Below are 18,681 nucleotides of genomic sequence, written 5' to 3' on the forward strand. Positions count from 1 at the left end.
TTCTCAGTAGTCTTTTCTCAGTGCCAAAAGCAGAGAAGCTAAGGAATAAAACAACATGGAGACTAGATTATCCTCTCATTCTTGGGATTGGTCCCTCCAGTTAAAGGCTGAAATGTTGTCAGGGTGCTGAGAGATATGCCAATGCCACTGTAACTATTTTGAAGATAGAGAAATCCAGAAACATGGTAAAACTGAGATATATCAATTTAAAAAAAAATAAGAAGAAGAAACACTTTTACCTTAATCGTTTCTTTGTGATTTCAAGTTCATTTCTATAGGCAACACATTTTTCATGCAACTTTTCTTTTTCTTTTACACAATTAACTAATTTTTTCTCTAAAGTTTCTTCTTCAGCTTGAACCTTAAAAAACGTTGTATAATGATGAAAACAATGATTTAAGCCACAAATAGTCAAAGAATATTCTGACAAAGAATAAACAAATTAAGCTGCTTTATACTGCAAAGATTGCTACTATCTCATTTCCTTTAGAGTAGACAGACAAGTAACCATACTGAGTGCTGTTCTGAGGCATGGGAGAGCAAGAAAAAAGCTTTTTCTTTAGTTGACAAGGAAAAAAAGGAAGAATCTCTCTGGTATTTTAGGGCCTACTTTTGGTCAGCAGTGATGTCAAGGTATGCAGCACAGTCTTGCCAATCTCCATGACCAAAGAAGCTTAACCAATGGCAAATTCGCCTTCAGGGGCAACTGCTGAAGGCTTATGTGATTCCTTGACTCCTTTTCCTACCCAAGAGAAAAAATTACAGACTTACACCGTAATAGCCATGGAAGGTAAAATTAGGGACAAACAGTCCATGCTCAATTTCTCCTCAACTTTGCTCCCAGCATGGGTTCCTCTGGATGATTTATAGACAACCAGGAGGGACTAAAACGTGGCCACCCTAATTTAGTACTCACAGCTAAGAGAATGCAGCGAATGTGAATAAGATAGTTTTGTTTACATGTCAGATAAAAGGGGTTTTCAGCCAGCAGATTCCACATGAGAAATAGACTACCTAGCAAAAATGGCCATACTCACTATTTTTTTAATTTAAAACACACTATGGACATATAATCTACCTATGGAAGCTATTTGTTTTCTTGATAGCTATAATGAATAAGTAGGTATTCCTGCTGGAGGCATGGGATGGATTAGTCAAGCCTAGGTTTCCCTTCATCCTAATTTTGCATTGACCTCCTTAGAATTTTCAAGGCGTATTCCTGAAACAAAAAGAAAAAGCTTGGTTGCAAGAGTTCAGAGCTTACTTTATAACTAAAAGGAGAAAAGGTGAGTTGTGTGTGATAATATATTTGTATGATACTGTTGTTGTTTGGGTTAAACCTCATCTAAATTGTTGTGACAGCCACCCCTCATTTAAGATACCTGTGAAAGATAGCTATGGAGCTCCAATTAAGACAAAGAGGGTACGTGAGCCAACGCAGTAAGCGGATGTAGTGAGCGAAGGGCTCCATATAGTCTCTGACTAAGGGGATGGGTGTAAGGAAGGAAGGAAGAAAGACACGCAGGTCAAACTGAAGGACCACAGAGACATGCAGAATGAAATCCAGACACAGACAGCCTGAACAAGCTGTCTGAAAGAGTTTGGTGCTATGAGCAAAGAAACCATCTCATTTATTTTGTTCCTTCTATGTTGAGAGAAACAGGACTTTGGACATTCTTCGTAAATAAACAAGATTACATCAAAGCCACCAGACCACTGTCAATTTCTCCACCCAACTGGAACAATCTGCAGGGCCGCACACTTTGACTAGTCACTTGGGTCAAAAAGGGTAACAATACTTATCAAGCACTCTAAATGACAGTTTTTTCCAAAGTCTCCCTATATACTGTTAATGCTGCTTATGAGAGTTGCTTTCCCACTGTAGCCATGGCACAGGGAACAGAAAACCTATTCTAATAGTTTGTCCCTACCATGGGTACAGTGATGCAGCAAATTCACTTAAGCCTTTGTGATTAAAAAAGTATAAATAAAAATTTCTTCTGCTAACCCTTTGAATGTGGGGCTGGCTACAAATATGTTTTATTCACACACTTCAGAAATGTTGGCTAAGTAAAATAAGTTACAGTAGGCTTCCTTCTACCCCATTTCTTATGCAATGGAACCAAGGCTGTTGACATTTAGCATTTAGATATGACCAAATGGATTCCAGTTTCCATTTTAAATCCAAATTGTGTGGCCAAAAACTACAGATAATCAAGTCTTACCTTTTCAAGTTTTTCAGTTATTTTCTCTCTGTATTTTTTAAAAGCTTTCGTCAGCTCTTCAGCATTAAACAGAGCCTCGTTTCTTTGCTGTTCAGCTCTACACAAAAAAAAGTGTCATATTTTTAAATACTGGTACAATACTGATATAACTATCTCCCAAATTACCCAAACTTGAAATACAAAGAATAAATTAAATAGCATAGGGTAACTGAGCTTCCTTTCAACTTTCCAGTTCTTTTAGATACAACTTTTTAAATAAAATGGACTTTAACTTATCACATGAATTACTGCTTCATGTTTAAAAAAAAAATTAGGCATATCTGCAAATATATTAAATAAGCTACATCCAAGCAATAATAAGGCTAAGAATTTAAGAGCAAAATCACTGCTGTACCCCTTCAAGCCCTGGGTCCACATGGCATCCACTACATTCAAATCCAAATACATCTTTGATTGTGAAAGTGCAATTATATAAACGGATTAGTGCCTACCCGTTTTATTTCTTCCTCTCTTTTGTCTTTAAAAAAAGAAAATACTATTACTGCACTGTTAAGCCTGAGAGATGCTTCCAAACCTCTGGAAATTCAAAAGATATTATACCCACAGCAAGACTGACTGTCACATTACATTTAAGTGGTATTTTTGATAACTCTTTATGATCTCAATCTGGCAAAAATTTACATATGTAAAGAACTTTATGCACTGAGTAGTCCTAATGACTTCACAGGGACTACTCTGAGTGTGTAAAGTTAAACAGATGCATAAGTCTTTGCAAGTTCAGGGTCTATATTTTTATATTTATGCTTCCATACAAGTGTAGTGAGGATGAGTTAAAATTATTGTAGCAAAAATAGACTTTGAACATGTATTTCAACTTTCACCTGATTTTGCATCATCAGGGGTTTTTTTGTATTTACAAAAAAAAGAAAAAAAGTTTATTTAGCTAACCTATCGCTGCCAAATAAAGGTGTGTTTTAATGAGTGATACTGGGACAGGGATCATTGGATATTGCCAGGATAAAAAAAAACCAAAAAAACAAAACAGACACCGTTCAAATTTAAATTAAAAATAATAATAATAATAATCTTAATCTTGCAGGTCACCTTTAAACAAACTTGATTTTCCTCCCTTTTTCTTCTACAATACACCCATAAAGAAAAGACAACTTGGTGGCACAAAATAATATTTAATAATTGGAGAGGGGGCATTTGCACATTAGTAAAATATTTTCTACTAAAAAAGTTTTGCTTGTTTTTAAATTATATAATCACCTCTTCCCTTGCTTGCTTCGATCAATTAAATCCATTTTCAATTTTTTATATTCTTCTTTAAACCTTTGCAAAATGTGTTCTTTTTCTACCACCATTTTCTGGCTTTGCTCTAATTTATCTTCTGCATCTCTAGAAAAAGAAATTAAGAATTATTAGACCACAACTTTTTTAAAAAAAAAAAAATTAGCAGGGTAGCTTTTTATATCAGAAGCATTTGGTTTGGTGGATAGATATCAAATAGCAATTTTTTTTTCCCTTTTCCATATATGAAGTTCAATAGGGGGACTAGCTAGTCTGATATATGGGAAATCATTTTACCAGCCTCTCTATCCAAAGAAAGCAACAATCCTGTATTTGAGCTAATACAATAAGGACTAACCCAATTAAAGATATTAAAATTAATAAAGTTACTTATTTTGTAAAGTAAGTTTTGCCTATTTTCATCCTTATTAAACTGCGTATTGAGATTTTAATCAATTTGTGGTAGGAATTTTCATTTACTATCTGTTTGTACAGCTTCCAGCACAGTGGGGCCCTATCTTGGTCCAGGCCTCTGGGTACCACTGCAATACGAATATATAATAATAAAATAATAATAATCAGGAAAGTCACCTTACACAAAATTCAGAGTCAATTTATAAGCAGGCTTGGCAGAATTCGCTTTATTATAATTTTGAGAGATAATATAAATATTTAAGGACTTTCTTAAATTTTTATTGATTTAAATTTTCACAGTTGCAGAAAATTATGTGGAGGAGGTCAGACAATTATTTAACGACAACTTTTTGAATCTCAATGTCTTTTAAGAGTTTTATAAACCATTACCACACAAACTGTCAACATCACATATCAAATATCATTAACTCAACAAATCATACCTGTTTTTACTATTCATTTGCTAGTCCATTTCTAACAAGCCTAATTCAAAAGTCTAAATCACTGGATTTTGACTCTAATAAGTTCTCAAGCAACATTTTTCTTACTTTGCCGATCAGAAAATTTCAATCATCATCCATGGAAATATTTTTTCAGTGATTTGTGTGTGTATGGTGAAATTGATGTTTACCGACATTTATTGATAAAAATTTGATCCTTCCAAATCTATTTATAAGACACTGCCTTCATTTGTATATAATCATTATAGAGATACATAGTAGCGACCAGTGGAATATCTGTTTTATCCTTAGCAATGCAGGGGACAGAGGACTGAGTGTGTTCTTGTGATAGCCCGCCACACTAAGTGCAAAGGCGATCTTAGTGCTCTATCATGCATCATTACATTAGTTTAAAAAAACCCACAGACATATAAAACAATGTAAAATATATTTGCAAAGAAAGTGTCTCAACTTGCTTCCATAAGAGGGTTTGCAACAGCTGTGTATCTCTCTGTGTTATGTGGATGAGAAAATGAAAGTGTTATTGCGAAAGTGGAGGACTTTTCGTATTTGTTTGCCAGGAGAAATTTTGTCTGTTTTTTTAAAGTATTCTATGGTTTTGAAGATTACAAGTGTGTCCAAAAGGGCCAAATCTAATGCTACTTACACAGACAGTGAAATCTGCTTCAGCAGGGAGATCAAGTTCTTACAGTATACTTAAGCAAATGAAGCATGTAAGTCAATGTGTGGCTTTAGTGACTGACAACTTTCGGGGACAAGCAGGACACTTTGCTTAGGTAAGTTTTATTTGGACAGCCATGATTGATTCTAGTGTAGTAAGTGGATATATTTGAGAAGACAAAAAGTTTGCTCATTGTACAATGGGCACAAATGTCTATATTCCTGCAATGTATATATATAATCTCAATGATAGGAGCACATTTATGTTTACCCCAGGTTATAAACTAGTTATTTACTTTAGAATTCTTTAGTTTGTTTATTTTACCAAATCTTCATCAATTACTTTTAATTCTTAGAATACATTTCATCATATCTTACGTACACTAATATAAAACACCAATATAACACACATAAATCGGCAACTTCTCAAGGACACATTTCAAAACTCCGTAATGGTTCTGATGAAAAGCACTAGTTTTGGAAGGAATCAGTTTTTCCCAGGAACAGGAAATATGGTGAATTAAACAAGTAGACCAAAAGGTTTATAAGGGAGGGGAAAAGTACATTTACTACCTCAGGACTTTATCTTGAGCCGTAACTTCTGCTTCCAAATTTGCAATCTGTTCTTCTAACATAGGAATACTGACTGAATGTGTACCTAAAGCTGATTCAAGAAAAGAGATCTGAAATATAAACATATTTGGGACTTCATTAAAATTTGCAAACATACCCTACAATGAATTGTGCCAAAAGGTTTTTGCATAATTGAATGACATTGTCTGCCTAACCCTGCTATAGAAATTGCCAGGATATTTCCACACCATATTCACTCTGACTTCAAGCTTTCCCTTCAGTTTTGCACAATACCAGTTCCATAAATACCATTCCTCTCTGAGACAACTGTAAACAAATTCTTTTTTAACATACCAAAACAATTTTTTCCTCCAAAAATTAATATTCCTCCATTTTCCCCTTACAAGCCAGAAAAATGAGTACCATATATACTCGATCATAAGCTGGTTTGTTTATAATCCGACCCCCCCACCCACCCAAGATGGCGAAGTAAAAATGGGCAATTTTTATGACCCATTCATAAACCGACCCTATAATTCCGGGGTCGACAAACTTTGGCTCCCAGCCCATCAGGATATGCTGCTGGCGAGCCGAGACAGTTTGTTTACCTCAAGTGTCCGCAGGCACGGAGGTAAACTAAAGTAAACAAAGTGTCCCGGCCCACCAGCTGCTTACCCTGACAGGCCAGGACAGCAACTGGTGGGGAAATTTTTTTGGGAGGTGGGGGGGAGAAGCTGGGGGTCAAGGGAGTAACCCCCTGTGACCACCCCCCATATGACCCCACCCCTAGCCCAGGACCCACACACTGTTCCCATCCTCTCTCTTCCCACCTTAGCTGGGGCGGGCTAGGGGATGTCATCTCTGGCCTGGCCAGAGCTGCTCCGGCAGCCTGGGCAGCGTGGCCGCAGCCTACCAGCCCCGGAGCTGCAGCTGCTTCAGAGGTTGGGGGAGAGCAGCATTGCCAGAAGTGGAGAGACTCTGGCCCCACCTCTTCCCTTCTGGCTGTGCTGCCTCTCTTTGCCCCCTCTCTTGGGGGAAGGGGCTGTGTCCCACCTCTCCCACACTATAACCATTCATAAGCTGGCCCCCTTCTCTGATGCTTCCTTTTTTACTAAAAAAAATTCAGCTTATGAACGAGTATATATGGTAGTTTGTTCTTTGCCCTCTCACTCCCACTAGCTGTTATCTCTTCCTCTTTGTTTTTTCTCCAGCATCACTTGTCCTCTGCATAGAGTCTGAGAAGCACAGTTGCAAATTATAATATACTATAATATTTATTCTGCAGACCAACATGCACACAATAGAGTGGCTTACTTCTCAGTAACTGCGTTTCACAATATTCCTGCAATGCTGTAGTCTGCAAAGATTTTAGAAAGATTCTGTGTAAACAAGCAAAATAGTATTTCTTTAATTCAAGTATCCGTATTTTTTAAATATATGTGTAAATTATATTAACAATCTACCTCTCTCCATGGTCTGCAATATTCCCTCATAACTCATCTTCACTTTCTCTACACATCAGACATATTGCTCTTTATTTGGAAATAAGACCAGCCTTCTTCAGTTCTCATTGTTAATATGTATATAGGAGCCCAATTTGTCTCAGGCAGATATACTGCAAATATATTTATGTATAATGCTAAAATAATTTATCAAGTTACTTCCTGTATAGGTTACAGGGCATCTTTATTACTAGACTTAGATTGTAAGCTTTTGGGGGCAGAGACTGTCATTTTGTTATGTTTGTACAGCACTTAGAACAATGGGTCCTTGACTAGGGTTCCTACTTGCTACTACTATACAAATAAATAATAGATTATTTATAGATTTTAAGTAGATTAATCCAAGGTGAACCGGTATATTCTACTCAAAACTACAATATAGTTACCAGTGATTTATTTTTCTAAGATATTTTGTGTTGCTAGAGACCACGTACTCATCCTTTACTCCTGGGGGGGATTCGGCATTACTATGCGCCTGCAGAAAACGCCCCCCGCAAATTCCTGCGCTTCCCTGTAGAAAACAGCAGGGAAGCAAAGTGAAGAGGGGGGTGGAAGAGGAGGAGAGATGACCATGGGTGCAGGTTTTTGGGAGGATTGCCCCCTCCAAACAGAGGTGAGGCATGGTAGGAGGCACACGGGTTTATGTGCCACTGCCTCCTGCCCCCCCATTTCTGCAAGTGCAGAGCTGCCCAGCTGAAGGAGGATGCCTCTCTGCTCCAGACTCTGTGGCTGAACACTGACTCCTGGGTCCTAGTGCCAGTGGTGCTCCCCTTCTGTGTGCTGGGAGCCTTCCTGTTTTCTGTGCAAAGTGGGGCTAGGGGAACTGAGAGAATGGGGGGAGGGGGGGAAGAGGCAGTGGGGAAGAAAGGGAGGGTGGAATAGGGCAGAAGGAGGAGAATGGGGGCAGGGGGATAGAGAAGAAAAAGAGGATAAGACAATCATGGGGGAGGGAAGCAGGAGCCCTCGGCAGACAGCTGAGGCTACCCCCTTAAGGAGGCTCATCAAACCCTCACCCTGACAAACCGTACCCCCCACACACACCTGGCCTCCTCTGACAAATCCCCACCCCCAATCCCCCACCCCACTGATCCCAACCAGCTGCACCTGTATCCTCTGCAGACCCTCCCACTGAGCCCCCCCACACCTAGACCCCCCCGAACTGAGCCCCATATTTCCACACCCAGACCCCACCCTGTGCTGAGCCCCAACCACCTTCACCTGGATCCCCAGCAGAGTCCCATTGCCCCTGTGCATCCAGATTGCCCCACACAGAAACCTATCTCCCCACACTAAGCCCCTCTACTCTTGAATCCTGATGGGCTGAGCCTGCCCACCCACACCTGGCGCAGAGCCCCAGGGTGTTTCTGGGGCAGGTCCAGCCCTTACACTGTGTCAGGGTCAGGTTCAGCCTCACTGCCAAGTTTGTGATCAGAGGAAGGGGGGGCTTCAGGGTGATCTCCCACCTCAGTGCAGCCAGTGGCCTATGCGCCTCACTGCCATATTGGAGCCACATTTATTTATTTATTTGACAAATAAAATTTGCAGAATTTTAAAATATTGTACATATAATTTTTAGGCACAGAATTCTCCCAGGAGTAATCCTTCTAAGATACTCACTCTCGTTTTTGACTGAGTCAGTTCAAAGTTGATAGTTTCAATTTTATTCATTAGACAGTGGTTCTGGGAAGTAAAAGATGCATTTTGCTCTCGAAGGGCATTCAGCTTCTCTCTAAGATGCTCATTTTCTTGTTCCATACTTTTATTAAAAGGAGCGGACACTGGGTAAGACTTGAGGTTAAAAAAAATATATATGTATATCAACAATGCATCTTTGTAGGCCAATCTTACTTAACTTTTTAAACATCTTATTTCTATGACTTATCAGCAATATGTTACCATGCCTAACTCCCCAGTGCTTACTATATATTAGCTGAGAAGCCTACAAATGAAAGGGTAAAAAGTCAAATGTTCATAAAAATCACAAATGTGTAAAACAAACATGGCACCAAAAATAAATAAACACTTACTTTGGTTTGGGATTTTCTTTGAGAATCCCTGCTCTGGTGGGACATTTTACCAGCACTCTTGTGAGCTGAATAATTTTGAAATTCAGTGCAGCTCGGCTCATCAAGATCTTCCAATGTTAGTCCAACAAACTCACTGAAATGAGAGCTGTGGACAGATTGTTCACTCGAACTAGTACTAGGATACAAAAACAAAACAATAATAAGCATTCCCCCTCCAGTACTGTTTTTACCAAATATAACAGAAACAAAACACAAAGACAGACAATGAGTTACAATAATATAGTGAATAATATAGATTTAAACTACTGGAAAGACTTACAGCCTAGTTCTCTTCTTTCTTTTAAATACACACATACCTGGAAAGCTCTTCCCCTAGATTTTGTAGATTTCTCTCAGTCTTCCTCAGTTGATTCCTTAATGCCTCTACATTTGCAAGCAAGAGTTCTTCATCATCATCTTTTTTATGGTAAATCCATAAATTGGATTCCATTGGTACTCTACATTTGTCTAAAATAAGTTTAATATTAAAATTTAGTTTGTCATCATTGTACACTATTTCTAGAAAGTAGCAGATATTTTTTCAATATTTTAAAAGGTTTTATGTATATTTGTTTTCCTTACATACAGTACATGCAAAGTCTCACTTATTGCCTCCTTTCATACCAATAAAAACTTGAAAGCATATCTATATACAATTGTTTTTACTTAGCTATTTCTTTATTCTCTTTGTTAACAAATATATTTGTGTTTTAATACGCACATCTTTCCTACGCCTGAGAAGTGACAGGAATGAGCATACTAGGGTTACTAAGTACAAATAGCTGAAGAATAGGTTTATTTTCTAAAAAAGAAATAGAATAGAATGAAGAATTGGCTTATGATCTAGAAAATATGTACTGTTGATAGTCATTAGGCACATCTGCTCTTTTCAATTAAAGAAACACTGCACAAAATAAAAAAATATTTAACTCTCAGTGCATCTCACTTACTTAAAAAAGTCCTGGAGCATCAGGGTGGATAAAAATCAATTATTTAAAAAAAGAATTGGATTTTATTTAAATCAGGTTTTTTTGATAAAGTGCTTTTTAAGGGGGGGGAAAAAACCTATCTAAAGATAGTTTCAATTAAGATACATTATAGCTCAAAGAGATCTCATCATGGAATAGGAATTATAAATTCTAATTCTATAGTATGAAACAATATATTCATTTAATGTTTAAGAAAAGTTTTGAAAGTAAGTTCCAATAGTTCATGGATCAGGGACCCAATTTTATGGAGTTCCAGGGGCTTCTGTATAGATTATTCAGGTTAATCTTTCTATCTACCCAATGGGACTCAGTGCTCAGTCTAGAAGATACCATCAGAGAGGCTCAGTTTTGCAGTTCTCAAACTGTAGATTTGTGTCTCCAGAGATAACATGCTTGTTAAACAGCAAAAATGTTTTAAATAAATAATATATAGAAGTGAGAAACAACAGACAGAGCTCAACCCTATTCTCCCTCTGCAAATTTGTGTACAGAGAGTCAATCCCTTACCTCTCTCTAAAAGTGAAAAGTTTCAAAAAGTTCAATGAATAGAAGATTGTTCAGGGTGGTATAGATCTGGACAAGGAGAAGAAGCCTGGAGAGAAATGTGAGAAGGGAGGGACAGGCAGCAGAAACAAAAGTGAAACTGTTTGAGCAGCATATTCCAGAAGTCTTGAGGTCTTTGAGTGTAGCCTTCATTGATTTGAGATCTACCATACCATTCTCTCACTAGAAGGGAAAACCTAAAATGGCAGCAGGCCATAAAAGAGACCCAGTTTGGGAATATTTTAATGAAGTTCCTCTTCCTGTGGGTAACACAGGCATGCATGCAAAATGCAAACAGTGCAACAAAGAAATGCAAGGCCTGGTTGCCCGAATGAAACAACATCATGAGAAGCGCTCCTTCTCAGGAGGAAGCTGCGCTGAAGATTATGAAAGGAACATGTCTGAACATGCAGGATCTTCAGGTGGTTAAACTTTTTTTATTTCATACTTCTTTCTTAAGGACTGCCCATCTTCCTTCTGGACTTGAATTCTCATGTTTGAACAAAAAAAATATAGCTGTTACTCTAGTGTACTACCATTTTAGATGCAGTTGTGATAAAAAATAAATAGCTGAAATAGGCAGAACTTCCTATTACAATTTCACCTTTAAAGTAGGACTGAGTGTCAGTGAATGCAATGAGGAATACTAAATAAGCAGTATGGTAATAATAATTAAATAACTGCATTGACTTATTTTGTTTACGAGAATCCATCCTCAACATACAGGATTCTGAAGACTATCCACCTTCAAGATCACCATCATTTTCTATAGTTTCAGAGTTATCTGCCAATGATAGTGTTTCAATCATATCATATATTTCACATAGCCACAGTAGCAAAAAGAAAAAGAATTCTCCATCATCCAGAAACAACCACAGAAAAATTTGTGATAAAACCCAGCAAATTACAAAAAGAGGTAATTGATGAAAAAATTGCCCGGTTTGTTTATGCAACAAACTCTCCTTTCCGTATGATTGAGAACCCACACTTCATTAACACGGTTCAGTCATTAAGACCAGGATACAGTCCACCCAAAGGAGACGTCACAGGCAAATTGCTGGATAAAGCATATGAAAGAGAAACTGAGCAGCATGCAAAAGGTCTAGTGGGTAAAACTGTTAACCTGAGTCTTGATGGATGGAGCAATGTCCACAATGATCCTGTTGTATGTGCTTGCGTGACAACAGAAGAAAGTAATGTCTTCCTTACAGAAACAATTGATACATCAGGAAATGCACACATAGCAGAACACTTACAAGAAGTAGCAGTAAAAGCTATAACAAACTGAAAAAAAATTCAAATGTCTAGTACGCAGCTTGGTCACAGACCATGCTGCAAATGTATCCAAGATGAGAAGAAATTTAGAAGAGAGTCCCAAGCTAATAACATACAGTTAAAGTGCTCATTTGATACACCTCCTAACCAAAGACTTCAGTGTTCCAGAAATAAAGGTTAATGTTGTTGAAATTGCAAAATACTTCCGTAACAACCACTTTGCAGCACCTGCTCTGAAAAAAGTGGAAGGAACCAAACTAACTCTCCCACAAGATATGCGATGGAACTCAGTAATGGTCTGTTTTGAGCTCTATATCAAGAACTGGCCTAATCTGATGACAGTTTGCGAACAGAATCGTGAAAAAATAGATGGCACTGTCACAGCCAAAGTGCTCAACATTAGGCTTAAGAGAAATCTTGAACACATGCTGAGTACCCTGAAGCCTATTTCTATATCCTAGAACAGTGGTTCCCAAACTTGTTCTGCCGCTTGTGCAGGGAAAGCCCTTGGTGGGCCAGGCCAGTATGTTTACCTGCCGCGTCCGCAAGTTCGGCCGATCGCGGATCCCAGCGGCCACAGTTCACTGCTCCAGGCCAATGGGAGCTGCTGGAAGCAGCAGTCAGTACGTCCCTCGGCCCGCGCTGCTTCCAGCAGCTCCCATTGACCTGGAGCAGCAAACCACGGCCACTGGGAGCCGCGATCAGCCAAACCTGTGGATGCAGCAAATAAACAATCCGACCCGGCCCACCAGGGGCTTTCCCTGCACAAGCGGCGAAACAAGTTTGGGAACCACTGGCCTAGAACAAAATGCAAGGAAATAGCTGTTCTGTTGCTGACGCTGTTCAGAATTGGAAGGAACTGAGTGAGATCTTAAAAGAGAAATATGCAATGACGGAATTAAATTACAAGCATTAAAAAAACAAATGGGACAAACATGATCTCCAGCTCATTTTCTTGCAAATATTCTCAATACTCAGTACCAGAGTCAAACTTTAGCTGCTGAAGAAGAGGAGTTGGCTATGACATGGACATCCAGCAATCATCCATCCATAATGCCAACTATAATAAACTTCAGAGCTAAGGGTGAACCATTCAAGAAATATATGTTTGCTGATGATGTTTTAAAGAAAGTCAGACCAGTGAACTGGTGGAAGTCACTTAAACTCTTGGATTCAGAGACTGTTGAAGTGATCATCTCACTTTTAACAGCAAAAACAATAAGGAGTCCTTGCGGCACCTTAGAGACTAACAAATGTACTTGGGCATAAGCTTTCGTGGGCTTTTAACAGCAGTAGCTTCTTCTGCCGGTGTAGAAAGAATATTTTCTTCCTTTGGACTAATTCCTTGCAAACTGATAAATTGTTTGGGACCTGAAAAAGCAGGAAAGCCTGTTTTTCTTTTCCAGATTATGAACAAACAGGAAAATGAAGGTGAAGATGACTGAGTTAGCTGCAGAAGTCAATATTTTAAGTTTCTCATACTGACCTGGCTGACATAGTCTATTTAATTTTTGTTTTGTTTTTTTTAAAAAAAAATATTTCTTTTAACTATTTTAGTTTAAAACAATTTTAATAAAAACAAACCTGATTTTAAAAAAACTTGAATGCTTAAGTAAATTCAAACATTCATGTGCTTGTTTTGTTAAAATATTATACGTTTGCTGTTGAAGAAAAAAAAACCAGAATACATAACGTTGTTGTTTTAGCCCTGGTCTACACTAGGACGTTAGGTCAAATTTATCAGCGTTAAATCGATGTAAACCTGCACCCGTCCACATGATGAAGCCCTTTATTTCGACTTAAAGGGCTCTTAAAACCGATTTCCTTACTCCACCCCTGACAAGTGGATTAGCGCTTAAATCGGCCTTGCCGGCTCGAATTTGGGGTACTGTGGACACAATTTGACGGTATTGGCCTCCGGGAGCTATCCCAGAGTGCTCCATTGTGACTGCTCTGGACAGCACTCTCAACTCAGATGCACGATTGTCTGCCGTTGCTCTGACGCAGGGAGGGGCGACTGACGACACGGCTTACAGGGTTGGCTTACAGGGAGTTAAAATCAACAAAGGGGGTGGCTTTATATCAAGAGTATTTCAGACAGGACTTCATGGAGGGTTCCAATAAGAAATGGTGTACTTAAGTTATTGTTCTTATTGGAACAAGGAGGTTAGTCTGGCCTCTGATTGATACATGGCTAGATTTACCTCGCTGCACCTTCTCTGTGAGTGACTGCAGTGTGACCTAGAGGAATGAGTCCCCTAGATGGGGGACGAGGGGGGGGGGGGGCTTGCAAATGAGTACAAAACAAATCTGGTCTATTTCTTGTTTTGATACACTCCATCTATCTTTTACATCTTTGGCTGGCAGCAGACGGTGCAGAAGGACTGCATGCCATCCACATCTCAGGGCTGCTCGGCAGAAGATGATACAATACGACTGCTAGCCATCCTCATCTCTTGCCTGCCTGGCAGAAGATGATGCAATATGACTGCTAGCAATCCGTATCACCTGCCTGCTCACCATAAGATGGTTCAATAGGACTGACTGCAGGACTAAAGAGAATGACCTGATCAAGTCACTCCAAATTTAGTCCCTGCGCCCGTGTCTGCCCAGGCGCTCCTGATCGACCTCACACAGGCGACCAGGAGCACCTCGGACATGACGATGACGGCTACCAGTCCTATTGCACCGTCTGCTGCCACAAGGCAATGGGTTGCTGCTGCTGTGTAGCAATGCAGTACCGCGTCTGCCAGCACCCAGGAGACATACGGTGACAGTGAGCTGAGCGGGCTCCATGCTTGCCGTGGTATGGCGTCTGCACAGGTAACTCAGGAAAAAAGGCGCGAAACAATTGTCTGCCCTTGCTTTCACGGAGGGAAGACGGGAACGGGGTCCTGACAATATGTACCCAGAACCACCCGCGACAATGTTTTAGCCCCATCAGGCATTGGAATCTCAACCCAGAATTCCAATGGGCAGCGGAGACCGCGGGAACTCTGGGATAGCCACCCACAGTGCAACGCTCCGGAAGTCGACTCTAGCCTCAGTACTGTGGAAGCACTCCGCCGAGTTAATGCACTTAATGCACTTAGAGCATTTTTTGTGGGGACACACACACTCGAATATATAAAACCGATTTCTAAAAAACCGACTTCTATAAATTCAACCTAATTTCGTAGTGTAGACATACCCTTAGTTAAATAAAACAATTTAAATGTCTGTCTGGTGATCTTCTCTTCCTAATACAGCATGGCAAGAAAATCCTCCAAATATTAATGATTAACCTGTTGAACTGGAGATAGTTCACCTCCCAATGACTTCATAAATACCTGCTCCAATTAGCTTTGATAAATGAAATAACCAAACAATTATTCATTTTCTGATATAGCTGTAAAAGTATTCTGAAAAGTTTTCAAAATAAATCACTTTAAAAATGTATAGGGTGTACCTTCCAAAAATGAAACCTACATCTATCTATGAGTTGTGAAGAATATGTATTAAAGGTTGTAACAACCAAAAAAAATGCACTTTTATGTAGAAATCCATGATTAAATCAAGTCTTCCTGACTAGTGATTTAAATTGTAATTTAAATCATAGTGATTTCAAATCCACCCTGGTGAACATGGACACTGTGAGGTACCCTAATTTTTTTTTTTATCAAAGGCAGAAGTGAATTTCAGAACCCAGACCTCTCATATAGAAAACACAATGCCCTGAGCTCTCACAATTCAGATGGGGGACCATTAGCAAGTTAGCAACTACTTTCAGTGGTCAGAATGGTACACAAGGAGACAATCGCCAGAACCCAAACCACATAGGAGTTTATAAGTGGAAGACCCATGCATTACATTTAGACCAGAAAAAAAACTGATAGCCAGTACAATCTACACAGTACAACTGTTGTGTGTGTGTCTCATGCAAGTATATTTAACTATGCTTTTATCACCCAGGTACCTGCATACCTAAGAACATCACTAATGGAACAAGATGTCATATTCTCCACTAGCTGAAGTTTCCATGTGATCTTCAACAGTAGCCCCACACAGAGTGCACCAGTGTCGTCCAGCAGCTCCCACTGGCCCAGAGCAGCAAACCGCGGTCACGGGGAACAGCGATCAGCCGAACCTGCGGACGCGGCAGGTAAACAAACCGGCCCAGCGCGTTAGGGGCTTTCCCTGCACAAGCGGCGGAACAAGTTTGGGAACCACTGGTATAGTGGACTGACCTCTCATCTCACCCTTAAAGTGGCTCCTCCCAGTCAGACTCAAGACACATTGGCAAGGAATTCTGGGGAGAGGGGCCTTCACCAGCGAGCATGCCCAGTGCCACTACACACATACACAGATTAGACAGGCAAACAGAAGCAGGTGGGTGAGGAGGAAGAAAGCTTTATTCATACAAGTATCTGCAACAGCAGCAGAGAGGAAAGAAACCTTGCATGGTGCTTTCTTTACCCTTGTGTGTCGTTGTCCCCGGATCTCCTGCTCCCAGTACCAGCCCTGCCTCTAGGACTGAGCCCCTCCTACCCAGCCCATAGGAGTTTTTTTTAAGCGCAAGATCACTTTCTGAATTTAAGTGCAACCCAAGATCTACCCTGCCCCTTCCCTGAGGCCTTGCCCTGCTCACTCCATCCCCCCTCCCCACATCGCTTGTTCTCTCCAACCCTCACTCACAGTTTCACCGGGCTAGGGAAGGGGGTACTGGAGGGGGTGCGGGCTTTGGAGTGTGGAGGGGGCTCCGGGCTGAGCCTGGGCAGGGGTACAGGAGGGGATGAGTGTGAAAGCTCTGGGACAGACTTTGGGTGCAGGAGGGGGGCTCTGGGATGGGGTGGAGGTTGGGGTGCGGGAGGGGGTTTGGGGTACAGGCTCCACCAGGGGGCTCAATGATGGGACAGGGGGTTGGGATATGGGAGGGGTGCAGGCTCCTGTTGGGCAGCACTTACCGCAGGTGGCAGCGCAGCAGGGCTAAGGCAGGTTTCTTGCCTGCCCTGCCCCGCTCCTGGAAGCTGCCGGGACATCCCTGTGGCCCAGGGGGGCTGTATGTGTGTGTGTGTGCGCGTGCACGCACATGACTCCGTGCACTACCCCTCCCCTCCCAGCCAATGGGAGCAGAGCCTGAAGGCAGGAGCAGCGCCTGGAGACTCCCTATCCCCATACAGGGGCATGCTGGCTGCTTCCGGGAGTGGTGCAGGGCATGGGCAGGCAGGGTGCCTGCCTTAGCCCTGCCAGACTTTTAGCAGCCACGGGTTGGTGACCACTTAGGTTTACCACCTTTCAAATGCAAAAAGCCCAGCACCCCCACTACAAGGCAAGCCTGCTGCAACCTCAACCCCCAACCACAAGGCAACTCTGCAACTCCCCCTTCAACAGCCACTTATAGTATTTAAGGAGATAACACATACATAAGATTGATAACATCCCAGGCTCCTCACTCTAGCTGACTCAACCCCCGCCCCCCTCCCACACAACACACACGCGGTGGGCTTGCGCGTCGGTGGGCCCACAGCTACAGTATTATCAACAAAAAGAAAAGGAGGACTTGTGGCACCTTAGAGACTAACCAATTTATTTGAGCATGAGCTTTCGTGAGCTACAGCTCACTTCATCGTGCATCATCACGAAAGCTTATGCTCAAATAAATTGGTTAGTCTCTAAGGTGCCACAAGTACTCCTTTTCTTTTTGCGAATACAGACTAACACGGCTGCTACTCTGAAACCAGTATTATCAACAGTTATGATCTGTTATCGCTTAAACTGCAGAAGTGGGACCACTGCTGCATCTGTAGCTGGGCACAGAAACCTGTAATATTAGCTATCCCAGTGCATTGTCCGAATAGCGCCAGGCTTTAGACCCACGGAAAAAAGCCCAAATTACATTATTTGTCTGGCAAATCCGTTAAAAAAAAAAAACCACCACCACCCAAGCCAGTCAAACACCAGCCCGGTAACCCACCCCGGCTCCTCGGCCCCGGAGCGCAGCACGTCGCGTCGCTCAGCAACGCAGCTCTCCACTTCCCCATGCAGCCCCCGGCTAGGCAGGACCAAGAGCAGCGGCGCCGCCACCGGCCCTGGCCTGAGGATCCCGCCGAGCCGGGCTCGCACTGTCCCCGCAGAACTGCCGCAGAGTGAGACCCGGGCCCACCTTGCGGGAGCCCCGTGACCGTGCAGCCCAGAGCCCCCCGCCTACCTTCCCCAAGTAAGGGGGTTGGCTCACCGCCAGGAAAGCCCCTGTAGAGCCGCGTCTTCCCGCACCCCCTCGGGGCGCGCTGCTGAGCTCTCTCGAGGGCACTTCGCGCTCTAAAGCTGTCCCGAAAGGCGCCCCGTCGGCGCCCGTTCGTTCGAACTGCGCGGGCCGTTACATTCCGAGGACAGCAACAGCCCTAATTCTCCTACTACGCATGCGTATTTCACCGTCCCTCCTCCCCCGCCGCCTTTTCCTTCCCTCCTGGCCCCCTGGGAATGGCAGCCTGATGTCTGGGCACATCCGCCCACTTCCACGGGCATCGAACTACATTTCCCACCCGATGACCGTTGGGGGCGGTCCTTGAAGAAAATCCTCCCTTCCCTGTGCCGGCTGGCAGCGCGGTATCTTCTTCCCTGCCGCGGGAGCCTGACAGGACGGTGGAGGGGCGCGTTCGCCGGGCGATGTTGAGAACGCTTCCGGGGCGTGGCTGCCGCGA

General features: G+C 41.9%; 1 protein-coding gene across 9 annotated transcripts in view; it reads right to left on the reverse strand.

The window, feature by feature from the left end:
• Nucleotides 1-18,383, reverse strand: part of CCDC18 (coiled-coil domain containing 18) — a 73,288-nt gene extending 54,905 nt beyond the window's left edge. For 2 of the 9 annotated variants that reach the window (XM_077823800.1, XM_077823796.1), the window contains exons 1-8: nucleotides 15,965-16,471; nucleotides 9,512-9,662; nucleotides 9,156-9,330; nucleotides 8,746-8,916; nucleotides 5,627-5,736; nucleotides 3,498-3,626; nucleotides 2,226-2,322; nucleotides 240-361 (exon numbers count right to left, since the gene is read on the reverse strand). In XM_077823800.1, coding sequence (XP_077679926.1) covers nucleotides 240-361; nucleotides 2,226-2,322; nucleotides 3,498-3,626; nucleotides 5,627-5,736; nucleotides 8,746-8,916; nucleotides 9,156-9,330; nucleotides 9,512-9,662; nucleotides 15,965-15,974 — 965 coding nt within the window. In that variant the 5' untranslated portion in view covers nucleotides 15,975-16,471. Of the gene's footprint in view, nucleotides 1-239; nucleotides 362-2,225; nucleotides 2,323-3,497; nucleotides 3,627-5,626; nucleotides 5,737-8,745; nucleotides 8,917-9,155; nucleotides 9,331-9,511; nucleotides 9,663-15,964; nucleotides 16,486-18,188 lie in introns of those variants that run through there. The other 7 variants (XM_077823797.1, XM_077823804.1, XM_077823799.1 and 4 more) reach the window with 7 other exon arrangements.
• Between the last annotated feature and the right edge of the window lie 298 nt (nucleotides 18,384-18,681).

Source organism: Eretmochelys imbricata, chromosome 8, assembly GCF_965152235.1.
Source record: "Eretmochelys imbricata isolate rEreImb1 chromosome 8, rEreImb1.hap1, whole genome shotgun sequence".
Classification (NCBI taxonomy): Eukaryota; Metazoa; Chordata; order Testudines; family Cheloniidae; genus Eretmochelys; species Eretmochelys imbricata.